Genomic DNA, 22610 nt, shown 5'->3' on the forward strand with positions numbered 1-22610 from the left:
TACCTACAAAACCTATGAAAGGTCCCCCAAGTCTGTGCCCTGCGGAAGGGTGCCCATGAGGCTGGCTACATTACCCCGCTGGATGGCTATGCCTATTCGTTGACCCATGAGCAATGAGCCATCCCTTGGTCTCCAGTAATTTTTTTTTAATGTAAATTGTTTTAGTAGTATATTTTTCGTCAGTAGCGACACTTGTGACATCTCGTGTCAAGTGGAGGTACTGATAATTCCACTACTTGACGTTAGAGGTCGACTACAAAATAACTCGCGTTTTGGTAAGAAAACTGATGTATGAAGTTACCACTCTTTCTTTACTTATATTACTCTATGCCCTTACTTCGTCTCTATGGGATGCTCTTGATTTATCATTTGCCCGTACCTTTACCCTTGGTTGGAGTACACAAACAAAGATAGGGCGGCAAATATTACTCCATCGGACTGAAACGACTGAAAAGGGGATTACGTACTCTGGAGTGGTTTGCTTACTTCGAGGAGAGTAGGTGTACATACATAATAACAAATAAATACCGTTTTAGGGTTTAGGGGGGAGGGGCAAGGAAAAAACGGAACCCTTATAGGTGGTTCACTTACTTTAGTGGTCCGTTCGTCAGTCTGTCTGTCAAGACCCTTTATCTCGAGAACGCGTGGAGGTATCGAGTTGAAATTAAAACCATATACTCAGGTCTACAGTCCCTTAAAGCTGTGGAAAAATCAAACTCCTAAGTTAACGTAAAAAAAGATAAGGCCAATTATTCCGCAAAAAAAACCTATATTTCGACGCTCTCAAGGGAATCAAAATTTATAGGGTACCTCCCACGCGTTGACTTAAACTATGAAATTTGGCGAGTAATATCGTCCTACCATACAAGTACGTATCTACAGTGAAAAATTTCAAAACTATAAATTAATAAAAAATTAATTAATTTATACGGAACCCTCATGGGCGAGTCCGACTCGCACTTGTCCGGTTTTTTTTAGTTAGACCCGATGACTTCGTGATCCGATACGCCTCGGTCTACTATGTTGGTTATTAAAATTTTCTTCATTTGCGTATTAACACGACCAACTATAAAATCCTAAGAGCCACTTGAAGGTACTTGCCTTAGCTATGCCGGCTATGCGTAATACTCTGCTGTATTTAATCGAAACAAGGTTTTTTGTCCTGACTGATTAGCAATTGTAGCGTTGAAGGCTGACTCTAGATACTTTAACTTTTTGCTCATAAGTCATAAATTGTCAAACATTCACTTTCTATATCATTACGTAAACAAAAGAGAGACATATTAAATTAAAAAAAAACCTTACGTTTCAGATTGTCATTCAATTAGGGGTATCATGCCTCTGAAAGATATTAAGACATAATAAGATGAAATATGTTATGAGACCTATAAAGTGGTTGTGATACTTACATACCTACATCAGTCAAGACATTCAGTAAAGGATGACTCACGCTAGACCGGGTCATAGAAAATTATATGTTGGACGCCTCAGCCCGCGGGCCCGGCCCGGTCTAGCGTAAGGGTCTCCCCTGATATATCGACGCGCATTCGGCAAAAGCCGATAGGAAAAAGCTTTATGTCCACGCAATAAGAGCGAAAAAGTCGTCGTTCGGCTCGGCTCGCATCGGCCGGCGCCTGCCGACGCGTCGACGGTTTTTTCGCTCTTATTGCGTGGACATAAAGCTTTTTCCTATCGGCTTTTGCCGAATGCGCGTCGATATGATATATCAGGGGAGACCCTAAGTCATCCTTAACTCTACTTACCTACAAAAATATGTCACCCACCGCATTTAAGTCAATTTTATACCCGATATTTCAATAGGTATATGGCGTGTCAAGAACGTAATTTTTTCTCACGAATTGTATTGAAATGTCTACAAATATACTCCTGGGAGTCCTAAGCAGCGGCGCCAGCGGCGGGAAAATTCGGCTGAAGCAATAATTAGTTGATTGTGTCACAAGGCAGCAAAATGACATATTTACGTCGCGGGAGTATATTTGCATCCTGAACGAAGAGAGAGAGAGGCGAGAGTAGCGAGGGATCCTAAAATATAATCCTGAGCGTAGTGAAGGGATGCAAATGTTAACGCCCAAGGTGAAAATAATTTTACTACCATGTGACTATGGCCACGCACTTTCTTGCAAATGAGTTGACCAGTATAGCAAGACCTCTCACAATTAAGTACCTTTTAGGCCTTCTACCCTTCTAGGGTCTTCTAGTTCCATAATCCCTGGATCGAGCCATGCTCATCATAATTTAATCATAGACTATAATTGAGAGCATATACGTTTGCTTAATTATTTCATTTAAATTAGAACAAATTTACTTAAATTATTGCGTAATAAACAATCATCTGATGGTCCAGGTTAAAAACTTCGAAATGCCGAGACGTGCCCTTAGCCAGCCGTGTAAAGTCGAATAAATAAAATTCGAATACGCCACCGGTGTGAAGTTATCGGCCAAAGTTATCGGTGAACGATAACCCGACCAAATTAAGAAGTCGATATTTTCAACGTTTTTTTTCGTCATTAAAAAGAGCGTAAGTACATTAGTTTAAGGAAAAGTTGAATATCATCAATACTATTAATTACATTTCATCATAAATTTTACTATATAGCTGAAAAACATGCATCGTGACTGGTCGTAGAATGTTGTGCTTATCAAACAAAGAAAATCCTACTTTCTAGTCAATAAAACGCCTTAAGTCTATTATTTGTAAAAGCTATTGACAAAAGCTTGCATTATTGTGTTAAAAAAACTTACTTTATTTGATAATCAAAGTTTTAACGATGAACCTAAAGATTCTAGACATAATTTATCAATTTGAGCAACTTCCGGGCAGTAGACCACTGTCTAACTGACATCATCAGAAACTGTACATCAGAATCTTTCATAAAACGCCTTCAGAACCCACTTACCGAGCTAACTGTAGCTGCATCAGCTGAAATGAAGTTAGCGGCGGAACGATTTTGTAAACTCATTTCAACAAAAGAAAATTACATAACTTACATAAACTGAAAATTTACGTCGAGAGCTTTTATTTTAAGCTTTCAGAATCCACCAATCTAGGTATTCAAGTATTTTTTTTAATAGTTCATTGCAGAGTCAATGGCTGAAATATTCCAAATACACATAACTAATTTTGACCCACTTCTAGACGAAAGACCACTTTCATTTTGACAACATCCGGAACTGTACACCAAGATCTTTCATAAAACGCCTTCAGAACCCACTTACCGAGCTAACTGTAGCTGCATCAGCTGAAATGAAGTTAGCGGCGGAAGGATTTCCAAATTAATTCAGATAAATAAAAATAAAGTGCCATCTTACATGATTTATGTATGTAAATCAAGAGCTTTTTCATATATCTTCCAGGATCTATTAACTTACGTGTTCTAAGATTTATTTTTTAAATAATTTATTACCAAGTCCGTGGCCAAAATCTTCAAAATGCACATCACTAATTTTGACCCATTTCTAGACGAAAGACCACTTTCATTTTGACAACATCTGGAACTGTACACCTAGATCTTTCATAAAATGCCTTCAGAACCCACTTACCGAGCTAACTGTAGCTGCATCAGCTGAAATAAAGTTAGCGGCGGAACGATTTCCTTTGTAAATTCAGGAAAATAAAAATAACATTGAATGTTACATGATTTGTGAATGTAAATCAAGAGCTTTTTCATAAAGCTTTCAGAATCTATTAACTTAGGTGTTCTAAGATTTATTTTTTAACTAATTTATTACCAAGTCCGTGGCCAAAATCTTCAAAATGCACATCACTAATTTTGACCCATTTCTAGACGAAAGACCACTTTCATTTTGACAACATCCGGAACTGTACACCTAGATCTTTCATAAAATGTCTTCAGAACCGACTTACCGAGCTAACTGTACCTGCATCAGCTGAAATAAAGTTAGCGGCGGAATGATTTCCTTTGTAAAAAAAAATAATTTTGACCCACTTCTATATGAAAGACCACTTTCATTTTGACATCATCGGAAACTGTACTCCAAAATCTTTCATAAAACGCCTTCTGAACCCACTTGCCGAGCTAACTGTAGCTGCATCAGTTGAAATAAAGTTAACGGCGGAACGATTTCCTTTGTAAATTCTGGAAAATAAAAATAACTTTGAATCTTACATGATTTGTGAATATAAATCAAGAGCTTTTTCATAAAGCTTTCAGAATCTATTAACGTAGGTGTTCTAAGATTTATTTTTTAACTAATTTATTACCAAGTCCGTGGCTAAAATCTTCAAAATGCACATCACTAATTTTGACCCATTTCTAGACGAAAGACCACTTTCATTTTGACAACATCCGGAACTGTACACCTAGGTCTTTCATAAAATGTCTTCAGAACCCACTTACCGAGCTAACTGTAGCTGCATCAGCTGAAATGAAGTTAGCGGCGGAACGATTTCCTTTGTAAAAAAAAATAATTTTGACCCCCTTCTATATGAAAGACCACTTTCATTTTGACATCATCGGAAACTGTACAACAAAATCTTTCATAAAACGCCTTCTGAACACACTTACCGAGCTAACTGTAGCTGCATCAGTTGAAATAAAGTTAACGGCGGAACGATTTCCTTTGTAAATTCTGGAAAATAAAAATAACTTTGAATCTTACATGATTTGTGAATGTAAATCAAGAGCTTTTTCATAAAGCTTTCAGAATCTATTAACTTAGGTGTTCTAAGATTTATTTTTTAACTAATTTATTACCAAGTCCGTGGCTAAAATCTTCAAAATGCACATCACTAATTTTGACCCATTTCTAGACGAAAGACCACTTTCATTTTGACAACATCCGGAACTGTACACCTAGATCTTTCATAAAATGTCTTCAGAACCGACTTACCGAGCTAACTGTACCTGCATCAGCTGAAATGAAGTTAGCGGCGGAATGATTTCCTTTGTAAAAAAAAATAATTTTGATCCACTTCTATATGAAAGACCACTTTCATTTTGACATCATCGGAAACTGTACTCCAAAATCTTTCATAAAACGCCTTCTGAACCCACTTACCGAGCTAACTGTAGCTGCATCAGTTGAAATAAAGTTAACGGCGGAACGATTTCCTTTGTAAATTCTGGAAAATAAAAATAACTTTGAATCTTACATGATTTGTGAATGTAAATCAAGAGCTTTTTCATAAAGCTTTCAGAATCTATTAACTTAGGTGTTCTAAGATTTATTTTTTAACTAATTTATTACCAAGTCCGTGGCTAAAATCTTCAAAATGCACATCACTAATTTTGACCCATTTCTAGACGAAAGACCACTTTCATTTTGACAACATCCGGAACTGTACACCTAGGTCTTTCATAAAATGTCTTCAGAACCCACTTACCGAGCTAACTGTAGCTGCATCAGCTGAAATGAAGTTAGCGGCGGAACGATTTCCTTTGTAAAAAAAAATAATTTTGACCCACTTCCATATGAAAGACCACTTTCATTTTGACATCATCGGAAACTGTACACCAAAATCTTTCATAAAACGCCTTCTGAACACACTTACCGAGCTAACTGTAGCTGCATCAGTTGAAATAAAGTTAGCGGCGGAACGATTTCTTTGTAAATTCAGGAAAATAAAAATAACTTTGAATCATACATGATTTGTGAATGTAAATCAAGAGCTTTTTCATAAAGCTTTCAGAATCTATTAACTTAGGTGTTCTAAGATATATTTTTTTTAATAATTTATTACCAAGTCCATGGCCAAAATCTTCAAAATGCACATCACTAATTTTGACCCATTTCTAGACGAAAGACCACTTTCATTTTGACAACATCCGGAACTGTACACCTAGATCTTTCATAAAATGCCTTCAGAACCCACTTACCGAGCTAACTGTAGCTGCATCAGCTGAAATGAAGTTAGCGGCGGAAGGATTTCCAAATTAATTCAGATAAATAAAAATAAAGTGCCATCTTACATGATTTATGTATGTAAATCAAGAGCTTTTTCATATATCTTCCAGAATCTATTAACTTACGTGTTCTAAGATTTATTTTTTAAATAATTTATTACCAAGTCCATGGCCAAAATCTTCAAAATGCACATCACTAATTTTGACCCATTTCTAGACGAAAGACCACTTTCATTTTGACAACATCCGGAACTGTACACCTAGATCTTTCATAAAATGCCTTCAGAACCTACTTACCGAGCTAACTGTAGCTGCATCAGCTGAAAAAAAGTTAGCGGCGGAAGGATTTCTTTTGTAAATTCAGAAACAGAAAATAAAATTGAATCTTACATGATGTGTGAATGTAAATCAAGAGCTTTTTCAAAAAGCTTTCAGAATCTATTAACTTAGGTGTTCTAAGATTTATTTTTTAAATAATTTATTACCAAGTGCGTGGCCAAAATCTTCAAAATGTACATCACTATTTTTGACCCATTTCTAGACGAAAGACCACTTTCATTTTGACAACATCTGGAACTGTACACCTAGATCTTTCATAAAATGCCTTCAGAACCCACTTACCGAGCTAACTGTAGCTGCATCAGCTGAAATAAAGTTAGCGGCGGAACGATTTCCTTTGTAAAAAAAATAATTTTGACCCACTTCTATATGAAAGACCACTTTCACTTTGACATCATCGGAAACTGTACACCAAAATCTTTCATAAAACGCCTTCTGAACACACTTACCGAGCTAACTGTAGCTGCATCAGTTGAAATAAAGTTAGCGGCGGAACGATTTCCTTTGTAAATTCAGGAAAATAAAAATAACTTTGAATCTTACATGATTTGTGAATGTAAATCAAGAGCTTTTTCATAAAGCTTTCAGAATCTATTAACTTAGGTGTTCTAAGATTTATTTTTTAAATAATTTATTACCAAGTCCATGGCCAAAATCTTCAAAATGCACATCACTAATTTTGATCCATTTCTAGACGAAAGACCACTTTCATTTTGACAATATCCGGAACTGTACACCTAGATCTTTCATAAAATGCCTTCAGAACCTACTTACCGAGCTAACTGTAGCTGCATCAGCTGACATAAAGTTAGCGGCGGAAGGATTTCTTTTGTAAATTCAGAAACAGAAAATAAAATAGAATCTTACATGATTTGTGAATGTAAATCAAGAGCGTTTTCAAAAAGCTTTCAGAATCTATTAACTTAGGTGTTCTAAGATTTATTTTTTAAATAATTTTTTACCAAGTTCGTGGCCAAAATCTTCAAAATGCACATCACTAATTTTGACCCATTTCTAGACGAAAGACCACTTTCAGTTTGACAACATCCGGAACTGTACACCTAGATCTTTCATAAAACGCCTTCAGAACCCAGTTAGCGAGCTAACTGTAGCTGCATCAGCTGAAATAAAGTTAGCGGCGGAAGGATTTCCAAATTAATTCAGATAAATAAAAATAAAGTGCCATCTTACATGATTTATGAATGTAAATCAAGAGCTTTTTCATATATCTTCCAGAATCTATTAACTTACATGTTCTAAGATTTATTTTTTAAATAATTTATTACCAAGTCCGTGGCCAAAATCTTCAAAATGCACATCACTAATTTTGACCCATTTCTAGACGAAAGACCACTTTCATTGTGACAACATCTGGAACTGTACACCTGGATCTTTCATAAAATGCCTTCAGAACCCACTTACCGAGCTAACTGTAGCTGCATCCGCTGAAATGAAGTTAGCGGCGGAACGATTTCCTTTGTAAAAAAAATAATTTTGACCCACTTCTATATGAAAGACCACTTTCATTTTGACATCATCGGAAACTGTACACCAAAATCTTTAATAAAACGCCTTCTGAACACACTTACCGAGCTAACTGTAGCTGTATCAGTTGAAATAAAGTTAGCGGCGGAACGATTTCCTTTGTAAATTCAGGAAAATAAAAATAACTTTGAATCTTACATGATTTGTGAATGTAAATCAAGAGCTTTTTCATAAAGTTTTCAGAATCTATTAACTTAGGTGTTCTAAGATTTATTTTTTGAATAATTTATTACCAAGTTCATGGCCAAAATCTTCAAAATGCACATCACTAATTTTGACCCATTTCTAGACGAAAGACCACTTTCATTTTGACAACATCTGGAACTGTACACCTAGATCTTTCATAAAATAAAAAAAAATGTTAAGAAACCTATCGTGTGTGGTATGCAATGAAAGGGCATTTTAAGCCGGTTCTCAAAATATATCACATTATTATATTTCCGTCACTTGCATTCAATTAAAATTAAAATAATTTTCAAAACATATCAAGTTTGGGCTCCTCCAGATACGAAATCGTTGGATTATTTTCTGTAAAATATACCTCAAGTAATACCCAATATCCTCATATCTAACCCCAAGAAATTAATTTCGAAAATATTTAGTTTTAGTATTATTTTTAATTTTTTTATTATTACAAATGGTGATCTATTAATCTATCAATGAAACGGCCTCCTAGCCTAGTCGATAGTGACCCTGCCAATGAAGCAGGAGGTACCAGGTTCGAATCCTGGTCAGGGCATTTATTTGTGTGTTCATCATCATCATCACACAAATAAATGCTCTTACCAGGGCTCGTATACATGTGTATATAGGCATAGGCAGGGTCACTATCGACTAGGCTAGGAGGCCGTTTCGTTGATAGATCACAATTTGTAATAATAAAAAATTTAAAAATAATACTAAAACTAAATATTTTCGAATTTAATTTCTTGGGGTTAGATATGAGTATATTGGGTATTACTTGAGGAATATTTTACAAAAAATAATTCAACGGTTTCGTATCTGGAGGAGCCCAAACTTAGTATGTTATGAAAATTATTTTTATTTTAATTGAATGCAAGTGACGGAAATATAATAATGTGATATATTTTTAGAACCGGCTCAAAATGCCCTTTCATTTAATACCACACGCGATAGGTTTCTTAACAATTTTTTTTATTTTTCCATACAAAAAAAAGATGACGTCATAACTCCTTTCCGTTTGTGTTTCTTTTTTGGTGCTACGGGTCAAATTGATTCAAATGGCCTAAAGATTAATCGTGCCGATTTTCATACTTTTAACACCATTTGCAGCTGATTCTCGAATTTCAGGCTGTACCGCTATCACTAGCAGTCCACTGCCATACGCCGCGCGGCACGGCGCGCCGGCCAAATGTACCTAAACTGCGTAGTGACACCCCCCTGGTTATATGTCAGTTCTAACTGGTATAATCACCTCTTACAAAAATGAATGAAATCACACCAAAAACATTTCATGTAAAGTGTTGCCAAGACTAGGTGCATAAAGCTTTAACACTAACAAGTTATCAGATCCCGTAATAGGTACCAAGACTTTTACTCTGTAAGTCCTAACTTTAAAAGCTCTAACTGTATAAAGCCAACATCTTGGTCAAACAGTACGGCTTGGCCGTTTCGATGCAATCACATAATCACTCCCTGGGTGGACTTTTTGCACAAAGTAGTAACACAGGTCTTACAAATTCTGTAAGTGTTCATAAATATGGCAGCAACGAAACGGCCAAGCCGTACTGTTTGACCAAGATGTTGGCTTTATACAGTTAGAGCTTATAAAGTTAGGACTTACAGAGTAAAAGTCTTGGTACCTACTACGGGATCTGATAACTTTTTAGTGTTAAAGCTTTATGCACCTAGTCTTGGCAACACTTTACATGAAATGTTTTTGGTGGGTAATAATTACGAGCGGTGGTGGCCGAGTGGATATGACGTCCGACTTTCGATCCGGAGGTCGCGGGTTCAAATCCTGGCTCGTACCAATGAGTTTTTCGGAACTTATGTACGAAATATCATTTGATATTTACCACTAGCTTTTCGGCGAAGGAAAACATCGTGAGGATACCTACATACATCTGCGAAGAAATTCAAAGGTGTATGTGAAGTCCCCAATCCGCATTGGGCTAGCGTGGGGACTATAGCCCAAGCCCTCTCGCGCATGAGAGGAGGCCTGTGCCCAGCAGTGGGACGTATATAGGCTGAAATGATGATGATGATGAATAATTACGATGTTAAGAATTGTGAAGTGTCTTCAATCATCTTTGGACTTAATAAAAACTATGAAGTTACAAATTTTAATTGGCCATTTAGCTCGGTAAGTGGGTTCTGAAGGCATTTTATGAAAGATCTAGGTGTACAGTTCCGGATGTTGTCAAACTGAAAGTGGTCGTTCGTCTAGAAATGGGTCAAAATTAGTGATGAGCATTTTTAAGATTTTGGCCACGGACTTGGTCGTAAATTATTTAAAAAATAAATCTTAGAACACCTAAGTTAATAGATTCTGAAAGCTTTATGAAGAAGCTCTTGATTTACATTCACAAATCATGTAAGATTCAATTTTATTTTCTGTTTCTGAATTTACAAAAGAAATCCTTCCGCCGCTAACTTTATTTCAGCTGATGCAGCTACAGTTAGCTCGGTAAGTAGGTTCTGAAGGCATTTTATGAAAGATCTAGGTGTACAGTTCCGGATGTTGTCAAAATGAAAGTGGTCTTTCGTCTAGAAATGGGTCAAAATTAGTGATGTGCATTTTGAAGGTTTTGGCCATGGACTTGGTAATAAATTATTTAAAAAATAAATCTTAGAACACCTAAGTTAATAGATTCTGAAAGCTTTATGAAAAAGCTCTTGATTTACATTCACAAATCATGTAAGATTCAAAGTTATTTTTATTTTCCTGAATTTACAAAGGAAATCGTTCCGCCGCTAACTTTATTTCACCTGATGCAGCTACAGTTAGCTCGGTAAGTGTGTTCAGAAGGCGTTTTAAGAAAGATCTAGGTGTACAGTTTCCGATGATGTAAAAATGAAAGTGGTCTTTCATATAGAAGTGGGTCAAAATTATTTTTTTTTACAAAGGAAATCGTTCCGCCGCTAACTTCATTTCAGCTGATGCAGCTACAGTTAGCTCGGTAAGTGGGTTCTGAAGACATTTTATGAAAGATCTAGGTGTACAGTTCCAGATGTTCTCAAAATGAAAGTGGTCTTTCGTCTAGAAATGGGCCAAAATTAGTGATGTGCATTTTGAAGATTTTGGCCACGGACTTGGTAATAAATTAAAAAAAAAAAATCTTAGAACACGTAAGTTAATAGATTCTGGAAGATATATGAAAAAGCTCTTGATTTACATTCATAAATCATGTAAGATGGCACTTTATTTTTATTTATCTGAATTAATTTGGAAATCCTTCCGCCGCTAACTTCATTTCAGAACACCTAAGTTAATAGTTTCTGAAAGCTTTATGAAAAAGCTCTTGATTTACATTCACAAATCACGTAAGATTCAAAGTTATTTTTATTTTCCTGAATTTACAAAGGAAATCGTTCCGTCGCTAATTTTATTTCAACTGATGCAGCTACAGTTAGCTCGGTAAGTGGGTTCTGAAGGCGTTTTATGAAAGATCTAGGTGTACAGTTCCGGATGTTGTCAAAATGAAAGTGGTCTTTCGTCTAGAAATGGGTCAAAATTAGTGATGTGCATTTTGAAGACTTTGGCCACGGAATTGGTAATAAATTATTTAAAAAATAAATCTTAGAACACCTGAGTTAATAGATTCTGAAAGCTTTTTGAAAAAGCTCTTGATTTACATTCACAAATCATGTAAGATTCAATTTTATTTTCTGTTTCTGAATTTACAAATGAAATCCTTCCGCCGCTAACTTTATTTCAGCTGATGCAGCTACAGTTAGCTCGGTAAGTGGGTTCTGAAGGCATTTTATGAAAGATCTAGGTGTACAGTTCCGGATGTTGTCAAAATGAAAGTGGTCTTTCGTCTAGAAATGGGTCAAAATTAGTGATGTGCATTTTGAAGATTTTGGCCACGGACTTGGTAATAAATTATTTAAAAAATAAATCTTAGAACACGTAAGTTAATAGATTCTGGAAGATATATGAAAAAGCTCTTGATTTACATACATAAATCATGTAAGATGGCACTTTATTTTTATTTATCTGAATTAATTTGGAAATCCTTCCGCCGCTAACTTCATTTCAGCTGATGCAGCTACAGTTAGCTCGGTAAGTGGATTCTGAAGGCATTTTATGAAAGATCTAGGTGTACAGTTCCGGATGTTGTCAAAATGAAAGTGGTCTTTCGTCTAGAAATGGGTCAAAATTAGTGATGTGCATTTTGAAGATTTTGGCCATGGACTTGGTAATAAATTATTTAAAAAATAAATCTTAGAACACCTAAGTTAATAGATTCTGAAAGCTTTATGAAAAACCTCTTGATTTACATTCACAAATCATGTAAGATTCAATTTTATTTTCTGTTTCTGAATTTACAAAAGAAATCCTTCCGCCGCTAACTTTTTTTCAGCTGATGCAGCTACAGTTAGCTCGGTAAGTAGGTTCTGAAGGCATTTTATGAAAGATCTAGGTGTACAGTTCCGGATGTTGTCAAAATGAAAGTGGTCTTTCGTCTAGAAATGGGTCAAAATTAGTGATGTGCATTTTGAAGATTTTGGCCATGGACTTGGTAATAAATTATTTAAAAAATAAATCTTAGAACACGTAAGTTAATAGATTCTGGAAGATATATGAAAAAGCTCTTGATTTACATACATAAATCATGTAAGATGGCACTTTATTTTTATTTATCTGAATTAATTTGGAAATCCTTCCGCCGCTAACTTCATTTCAGCTGATGCAGCTACAGTTAGCTCGGTAAGTGGGTTCTGAAGGCATTTTACGAAAGATCTAGGTGTACAGTTCCGGATGTTGTCAAAATGAAAATGGTCTTTCGTCTAGAAATGGGTCAAAATTAGTGATGTGCATTTTGAAGATTTTGGCCATGGACTTGGTAATAAATTATTTAAAAAATAAATCTTAGAACACCTAAGTTAATAGATTCTGAAAGCTTTATGAAAAAGCTCTTGATTTACATTCACAAATCATGTATGATTCAAAGTTATTTTTATTTTCCTGAATTTACAAAGGAAATCGTTCCGCCGCTAACTTTATTTCAACTGATGCAGCTACAGTTAGCTCGGTAAGTGTGTTCAGAAGGCGTTTTATGAAAGATTTTGGTGTACAGTTTCCGATGATGTCAAAATGAAAGTGGTCTTTCATATAGAAGTGGGTCAAAATTATTTTTTTTTACAAAGGAAATCGTTCCGCCGCTAACTTCATTTCAGCTGATGCAGCTACAGTTAGCTCGGTAAGTGGGTTCTGAAGGCATTTTATGAAAGATCTAGGTGTACAGTTCCCGATGTTGTCAAAATGAAAGTGGTCTTTTGTCTAGAAATGGGTCAAAATGAGTGATGTGCATTTTGAAGATTTTGGCCACGGACTTGGTAATAAATTATTTAAAAAATAAATCTTAGAACACGTAAGTTAATAGATTCTGGAAGATATATGAAAAAGCTCTTGATTTACATACATAAATCATGTAAGATGGCACTTTATTTTTATTTATCTGAATTAATTTGGAAATCCTTCCGCCGCTAACTTCATTTCAGCTGATGCAGCTACAGTTAGCTCGGTAAGTGGGTTCTGAAGGCATTTTATGAAAGATCTAGGTGTACAGTTCCGGATGTTGTCAAAATGAAAGTGGTCTTTCGTCTAGAAATGGGTCAAAATTAGTGATGTGCATTTTGAAGATTTTGGCCATGGACTTGGTAATAAATTATTTAAAAAATAAATCTTAGAACACCTAAGTTAATAGATTCTGAAAGCTTTATGAAAAACCTCTTGATTTACATTCACAAATCATGTAAGATTCAATTTTATTTTCTGTTTCTGAATTTACAAAAGAAATCCTTCCGCCGCTAACTTTATTTCAGCTGATGCAGCTACAGTTAGCTCGGTAAGTAGGTTCTGAAGGCATTTTATGAAAGATCTAGGTGTACAGTTCCGGATGTTGTCAAAATGAAAGTGGTCTTTCGTCTAGAAATGGGTCAAAATTAGTGATGTGCATTTTGAAGATTTTGGCCATGGACTTGGTAATAAATTATTTAAAAAATAAATCTTAGAACACGTAAGTTAATAGATTCTGGAAGATATATGAAAAAGCTCTTGATTTACATACATAAATCATGTAAGATGGCACTTTATTTTTATTTATCTGAATTAATTTGGAAATCCTTCCGCCGCTAACTTCATTTCAGCTGATGCAGCTACAGTTAGCTCGGTAAGTGGGTTCTGAAGGCATTTTACGAAAGATCTAGGTGTACAGTTCCGGATGTTGTCAAAATGAAAGTGGTCTTTCGTCTAGAAATGGGTCAAAATTAGTGATGTGCATTTTGAAGATTTTGGCCATGGACTTGGTAATAAATTATTTAAAAAATAAATCTTAGAACACCTAAGTTAATAGATTCTGAAAGCTTTATGAAAAAGCTCTTGATTTACATTCACAAATCATGTATGATTCAAAGTTATTTTCATTTTCCTGAATTTACAAAGGAAATCGTTCCGCCGCTAACTTTATTTCAACTGATGCAGCTACAGTTAGCTCGGTAAGTGTGTTCAGAAGGCGTTTTATGAAAGATTTTGGTGTACAGTTTCCGATGATGTCAAAATGAAAGTGGTCTTTCATATAGAAGTGGGTCAAAATTATTTTTTTTTACAAAGGAAATCGTTCCGCCGCTAACTTCATTTCAGCTGATGCAGCTACAGTTAGCTCGGTAAGTGGGTTCTGAAGGCATTTTATGAAAGATCTAGGTGTACAGTTCCCGATGTTGTCAAAATGAAAGTGGTCTTTTGTCTAGAAATGGGTCAAAATGAGTGATGTGCATTTTGAAGATTTTGGCCACGGACTTGGTAATAAATTATTTAAAAAATAAATCTTAGAACACGTAAGTTAATAGATTCTGGAAGATATATGAAAAAGCTCTTGATTTACATTCATAAATCATGTAAGATGGCACTTTATTTTTATTTATCTGAATTAATTTGGAAATCCTTCCGCCTCTAACTTCATTTCAGCTGATGCAGCTACAGTTAGCTCGGTAAGTGGGTTCTGAAGGCGTTTTATGAAAGATCTAGGTGTACAGTTCCGGATGTTGTCAAAATGAAAGTGGTCTTTCGTCTAGAAATGGGTCAAAATTAGTGATGTGCATTTTGATGATTTTGGCCACGGACTTGGTAATAAATTATTTAAAAAATAAATCTTAGAACACCTAAGTTAATAGATTCTGAAAGCTTTTTGATAAAGCTCTTGATTTACATTCACAAATCATGTAAGATTCAATTTTATTTTCTGTTTCTGAATTTACAAAAGAAATCCTTCCGCCGCTAACTTTATTTCAGCTGATGCAGCTACAGTTAGCTCGGTAAGTGGGTTCTGAAGGCATTTTATGAAAGATCTAGGTGTACAGTTCCAGATATTGTCAAAATGAAAGTGGTCTTTCGTCTAGAAATGGGTCAAAATTAGTGATGTGCATTTTGAAGATTTTGGCCACGGACTTGGTAATAAATTAGTTAAAAAATAAATCTTAGAACACCTAAGTTAATAGATTCTGAAAGCTTTTTGGAAAAGCTCTTGATTTACATTCACAAATCATGTAAGATTCAATTTTATTTTCTGTTTCTGAATTTACAAATGAAATCCTTCCGCCGCTAACTTTATTTCAGCTGATGCAGCTACAGTTAGCTCGGTAAGTAGGTTCTGAAGGCATTTTATGAAAGATCTAGGTGTACAGTTCCGGATGTTGTCAAAATGAAAATGGTCTTTCGTCTAGAAATGGGTCAAAATTAATGATGTGCATTTTGAAGATTTTGGCCATGGACTTGGTAATAAATTATTTAAAAAATAAATCTTAGAACACCTAAGTTAATAGTTTCTGAAAGCTTTATGAAAAAGCTCTTGATTTACATTCACAAATCATGTAAGATTCAAAGTTATTTTTAGTTTCCTGAATTTACAAAGGAAATCGTTCCGCCGCTAACTTTATTTCAACTGATGCAGCTACAGTTAGCTCGGTAAGTGTGTTCAGAAGGCGATTTATGAAAGATTTTGGTGTACAGTTTCCGATGATGTCAAAATGAAAGTGGTCTTTCATATAGAAGTGGGTCAAAATTATTTTTTTTTACAAAGGAAATCGTTCCGCCGCTAACTTCATTTCAGCTGATGCAGCTACAGTTATCTCGGTAAGTGGGTTCTGAAGGCATTTTATGAAAGATCTAGGTTTACAGTTCCAGATGTTGTCAAAATGAAAGTGGTCTTTCGTCTAGAAATGGGTCAAAATTAGTTATGTGTAGGTATTTGGAATATTTCAGCCATTGACTCTGCGATGAACTATTAAAAAAAAAACTTAGAATACCTATATTGGTGAATTCTGAAAGCTTAAAATAAAAGCTCTCGATGTAAATTTTCAGTTTATGTAAGTTATGTAATTTTCTTTTGTTGAAATGAGTTTACAAAATCGTTCCGCCGCTAACTTCATTTCAGCTGATGCAGCTACAGTTAGCTCGGTAAGTGGGTTCTGAAGGCGTTTTATGAAAGATTCTGATGTACAGTTTCTGATGATGTCAGTTAGACAGTGGTCTACTGCCCGGAAGTTGGTCAAATTGATAAATTATGTCTAGAATCTTTAGAGCGCTGACTATTATCCATCGTTAAAACTTTGATTATCAGATAAAGTAAGTTTTTTTTAACACAATAATGCAAGCTTTTGTCAATAGCTTTTACAAATAATAGACTTAAGGCGTTTTATTGACTAGAAAGTAGGATTTTCTTTGTTTGATAAGCACAAAATTCTACGACCAGTCACGATGCATGTTTTTCAGCTATATAGTAAAATTTATGATGAAATGTAATTAATAGTATTGATGATATTCAACTTCTCCTTAAACTAATGTACTTACGCTCTTTTTAATGACGAAAAAAAACGTTGAAAATATCGACTTCTTAATTTGGTCGGGTTATCGTTCGCCGATAACTTTGGCCGATAACTTCACACCGGTGAATACGCCTGTATGCGCTTATTATGGACGACGGACTGCGGCAATGTAACGATGATTTACAAGGGGCTATTGGATAGGATGTGAGCGAGTTTCGACCTTCCGTACTAGTATAACTACTCGTTCGCTCGAATTCTGGAATGTCGTACGAACCCATTAGTAGACAGTCTCGTGTCTGGACTGTTGTTCACAACTATTACCAAGCGAAGGTGAACTAGTAAGTGCGTTCTTCGATTACACGTACTATTCATATATCTCGAGACCAAGTTATATTGAGAATGAACACCAAGTCAATACAAAAATGGGTTGTGAATAGGGTAACTGCCCCGTAGTAGGAAACGCACGTGTGCTAGTCCACACGTGAGCTGAGTACCTACGTAACGTGGTCCAGGGTATACCAAATAATATGCTAATTTGGCTGATATGCAAACATTTTAAGCACAAAGATAAGGAAGTCTTTTAATTTTATCGAAGTATTTAAATTATTTATCCACTTAGTCAAAGATGCTGGTTGGAGATAAAAATTAATCTGGCTACATTTTTCTTAAAAAAGTATGCATTATTTGCCTATGTATAGGTAACAGTGTTCTGTTAGGCTCCTAATAAAGTAAACATATTTTTCAGCATATCACTGAATACAATATATTTTCGGTTATTTTGGGCTAGATTATGCTTATGTACCTACATAACATTTAAAAAATCTACACCCCAATATGAATAAGAAGCGAAACTTATCACTTATCACACATTTTGACTAAATAACCCCTTCGATAGTGTAAGTAAATATGACTCTATACAATATAAATACAGAGCACGCAATGATCCATTATTTGGCTGCCATCGAGTCTGGGAGGAGCGATCTTGGTCGGCACTGACGTCGTTTTCGCGCACAACCCGCTGCGTCCGCGCAGACCAGTACCACATTATCAGTAACGGTGTTACGACCGGCCTCGGGACTCGAGCGCCAGGTGAAAGTCTCCGAGTCTCAGACGTACAACTCACTTCGACTCAACAGCACGCGTTCAATTTCGAGTTTATCAATCGCGAATTACCCGAAGTTAGATAAACGCGAGTAAATAAACAATAGGTCGTGCGGATCTTTCGATTACAGCCGGTGCGCAAGCGTCACGTTCGCGTCATATCACGCCTGACGAGTGCACGTTGAGCGGCTGATAGTGCCGCGAGCGCAGCTCAGTCTCGACCATGCTGACGACGGGTGTCGTCGTAGCGCTGGCGCTGCTGGCCGCCGCCGGCGCCGACGTCGGCGACAACAAGCTGGACCTGAACAGCACGCGGCAAGAGCCTCCCGCCGAGGTTGCCGAGAAATACTTCATAAACAAGATCTTCGACAAGTACGGAGACAAGGGTTTAATTACATTCGAGGTGAGTTTTTTTGCAATTCAATAACATAGAAATATCGATAAGAAACAAGTAATTAAAGGCAGTTATTCAATTTATAATCATTGGAGAGGGAATGCGTTCGATTATGAATGAGTGATGGAAAGTTAGTCAACTTTCTACATGTAGGTATGATATTTATAAGCGCACGTAACTTTACGTAAACATATTTATAAATATAGCTAGTTAGTTGGATTGGAGTGACACTTCACAAATATTAGATTAGAAAATAGTACACATTATAGTATTTCAACACCTTGATTGTCATGCTTCAGTGATTAAATTTCTAATAGCCAATGGGACTGAAGTTTCCCTTAACGTTATGAGTATTCAGTTAACGGAAGTTCATCAACCTCAGGTACACTGCGATATTTTTATCGTAATCATTTGTCAATATTTAATTTTTCAGTTGATCAGACTGTAAAATATTGATAGCTCGATAATCTACGTGGTTGGGAACTCAGATTCAAATAAACTAGGTACTTATCCTAAAAGTTCCCATAATACTTTTAGCATTAACTATGGACATTAAATAAATGTAAGTTTGTTTCAAAAGTTGACTGTCATCTCCTTCTTTTGTGAGTTTCTACGGTTTTCTATTATTCATTCATAAGTTCGTACAACATTATTAATTATCGTACATACCTGGCTAATCTAACAAGCTACATTTGCATCTTTATTAATTTAGAATTTAGTTGAACAAATATATTATATTTATGTAGTTACGTATCATCTCACATTAGGAGTACACTAGGTATAGATAATTTTCGTACCTACTAGGTATCTTTAATTTTTTATGGTGTTGTAACTTTGACTGTACAGTTTAATAAATTTTTCTCTCACTGTTAACACGTTCGATTCTCGCGTCAGCTCAAATATTCGGATTCAAAATGTTATTTACATGAGTACAAAAGCGTTACATTCGAGGCTAAATGGCTTCATTAAAACAGATATTAATGACACAGTAACAATATACTACGAGTAAACTAATTATTCATATACTAATTTAGTCACACCCCTCCATACTTAATTATGAATTCATTAGTTTAAGTAACTAATTTAATCAAAATCTATATTTACCTTAAATAAACCTCTTTTGTTTTTAATTTAGACTACATAACCTACCCTAGATAAGTTTGTGTATAGCCTCCATGTTATAGTTATATTCTAAATAAAATAAATATTTGGGAACAATCCTACCGATCAACCTAGCCCCAAATTAAGCAAAGCTTGTACGATGGACACTAGGCCACGATATAAATTGTTACCTATATCGATTAATATGTACATACTTAGATATTTTTAGGGCAAAAGAATTACAAGAATGCCCTTACCGGGATTCGAACCCAAAACTAAAATCTGGGGATAGATAGGTACATAATTAGGTAATATAACTTTGTATAGTGGCTTTGTGAGCAGTAGACCTCGCGTTAAGCTTGGAAAATATAAAAATCAAAAATATTTAGTTCGTTGTTTTAAAAATATCATGCTAGAACATTTTTTTATTCATCCGAATTCGTTGATTCGTTATCATTAAGTATCACAGCGAACTCGCAATTGTTTTAAGCGCCATAGACACTATTGGCGCTTAAGTCCTTTATGCCAAAATCCGCATTTTGAAAAATTTTCAAAAACTGGATCGATAAAAATATATTTAATCATAGAACGGTCATAAAATTTTACGAGAATCGGTTAAGAATTGCGACCTGCAGAGGAGAACATCCGGACATACGAAAGCAAAATGCCCGCGTTAAAACGGTGACGCTTCGCTGACGCTACGGTCAATTTATACCTACAGTAAAATCCCAATTTCTAACCTAATAATGTAATAATATATAAATAACAAAAAAAACGTATTCCAATCAAACGATATTCCGATCTAATTATATTATGATAATCTCGACAATATTATTCTACCGAAACAAAACAAAAAATTGTTTTCAAATGATTAATATCATCATTACTATTGTTCGCTTCGTAGGCTAAGTACTACTACTCTAATTAGGCGCAAACCCACAAACCTACACAATACACAACCATCTGCTGCATTTGCCATTCTTGCTAGAGCGCTCTTACCTAATAGGTACTGAACAATATGACACTCCTCTATTTCTAAGTTAGACGGCAGTTGATTAAGCGCCTAAAAATTACAGTCGGTATTGTTCTCTACAGAAAAGATAAACATGAAATACGTCGACGCAGATGCATCGGCCTGATTAATGAGTAATGACTGGGCACGGGCTGAAACAAAAAGATTGCTCATTTCAGTAAGATAGGTAGGTACATTATTAAACCAACTTTGTTTAAGCAGTTATAACTTGAACTGAACGTAATAATTTGTAACGGCTTTGAAACTTTACATTATTTACATACATATTTACGTTGTTTATGCCTGTAAAAACACAGCCCTGCAATACAGCCACTTGCCAGTCTGCCGCCTGCTCCCGCGGCGTTCGCACGTGAACCTGACGGCCCTTTTGAGTTGAGGCTATATAGCACACGTTTTAAATGAAGCTTTTGAGTTGCGTCCTAGAAAATAATAATTAGATAATGTTGCTGATTATAAGCTAGTTACACATATTATCGCGTACAGTGATCTTGTTCCTATCAAAGTTGATAAAATAAAGGGATTTTAACTATTTTGGTGTTTTTATTTATATTTGCATGGTAACCTTTATCCAATAATTTTGTGTTTAAATTTACCCGCATCCCAAAATCTTTAAAAAACGTGTCTGCAATACGGCCACAACTCTAAATACCTGCCTTTCGGGCCTTGTGTCTTAAAAAATATACATTTCTTTTAAAAAGTGGCGTGGTAATAAGGAGGGTTATATCATTCAGAGTAAAAAAAGCTAAATTTTAAATTCATAGACCTAAAACTAAAGGAGTAAGATCCTATTAAACACCCTAAACTATTATACTCTCACAACTTTGAGACGCGATTTCTCGAAAAAACGGTTTTTTGAGATGTGGCAGTGTAGCAGGCACACGGCGATATGTATTGTAAAACTGTGTACGATACACGTGCGAATAGGTAATTCGCAACTCGTGTCGATTTAAAACACTCCCTTCGGTCGTGTTTTAATTTATCGCCACTCGTTTCGAATTTCCTCTTTTCCGCACTTGTATCGTAAATAACTATATTCGTATTCGTAACACAAAAGTTGTACAATAATTTAAATATTTTGCGATATGGCAATTATACATTTATCATAAGTACTTACTTAGTTATTTATTTAATGCAGTTATTAATTGGATTCAAATATTTTGAACCTATTTGCACCACTTTGAAATGCATTAAAATTTTCATAAATTAGGTAGGTACATAGGGAGCAACAATTTGATAACTTTGAACCAAGATGCTAATTATAGAATTTAAGTTAGGCTTTTTACATGCGGGTTGATAAATGTAGAACGTATAATCAAACGTTAATTACAACTCTTCTAGGAATTAAGTAAGATACTACTTAACTAGCAGTATGTTCGAAAGAAAACTACTGCTTAGGTAAAAATGTAACTGATTTTGGTCATCTCAACTAAATATTATATTATTAGTAAATATCCAGCTTCCTATCCTTTTGTATGCTACCTATATTCAAAAGCCTGGGCTGGCTCAGAAATCTCTTCAAAAATAAAAGCCTTTTTTGTAAACTAGATAGTAGACACTTTACGTTCAGACAGTCTCAAAAACAATCATTTGTTATTATGTAAATGTGTCTGTATATGTGTATATGTTCACGATCAGTGGCAAATTAGTCTCACGTCGCACGTCACACCCAGCTACACAAGGATCATTTTGCAATTGATTAACCGTAGCGAGCATCAAGACAACATTCACACCACAATATCACCTAAATCTTTTTACAATCACTAGCCTGTGAAATGTTTACTGAAACGAAACATAGTTTTAAAAATAATCCTTTGCCCTCTTTAAACAATTTGGAACAGGCACATTTAATGGATAAGTATAAGTACCTAATTAGTTAATTAATTATGTTTAGTTTCCTACTATCTCATATAACAACAAGATCAATTAGTAGGTATAACGGCAACAGCAACAATAACAATAAGGTTTCATTTTATTTTTATTTACTTTTTTTCTGGAACACGATAAATCAATTATTTAAAAGCTTTTTTATACATAGGCCGCGCTAGGGTTCTCGTATTTATTTATTTTATAAAATAATTGACAACTGACAAGGAGTGGCATAATGAAATCCAACTTTCATCTGATTTATGAGTTTATGACTGAATATATGATATGAATCATGAGGATTAGTAATACCAAACTTGCAAGTGCGCCGCGGACT

General features: G+C 35.2%; 1 protein-coding gene across 1 annotated transcript in view; it reads left to right on the plus strand.

Annotated features, from left to right (window-relative positions):
* Nucleotides 1-17734: 17734 nt before the first annotated feature.
* LOC134790675 (zinc transporter ZIP10) overlaps nucleotides 17735-22610 on the plus strand; it is a 29764-nt gene continuing 24888 nt past the window's right edge. Inside the window, exon 1 of the mRNA XM_063761571.1 lies at nucleotides 17735-18285. Within this exon, the coding sequence (XP_063617641.1) occupies nucleotides 18106-18285 (180 nt within the window). The 5' untranslated portion in view covers nucleotides 17735-18105. The remainder of the gene's footprint in view (nucleotides 18286-22610) is intronic.

This window comes from Cydia splendana, chromosome 5 (genome assembly GCF_910591565.1).
Source record: "Cydia splendana chromosome 5, ilCydSple1.2, whole genome shotgun sequence".
NCBI lineage: Eukaryota > Metazoa > Arthropoda > Insecta > Lepidoptera > Tortricidae > Cydia > Cydia splendana.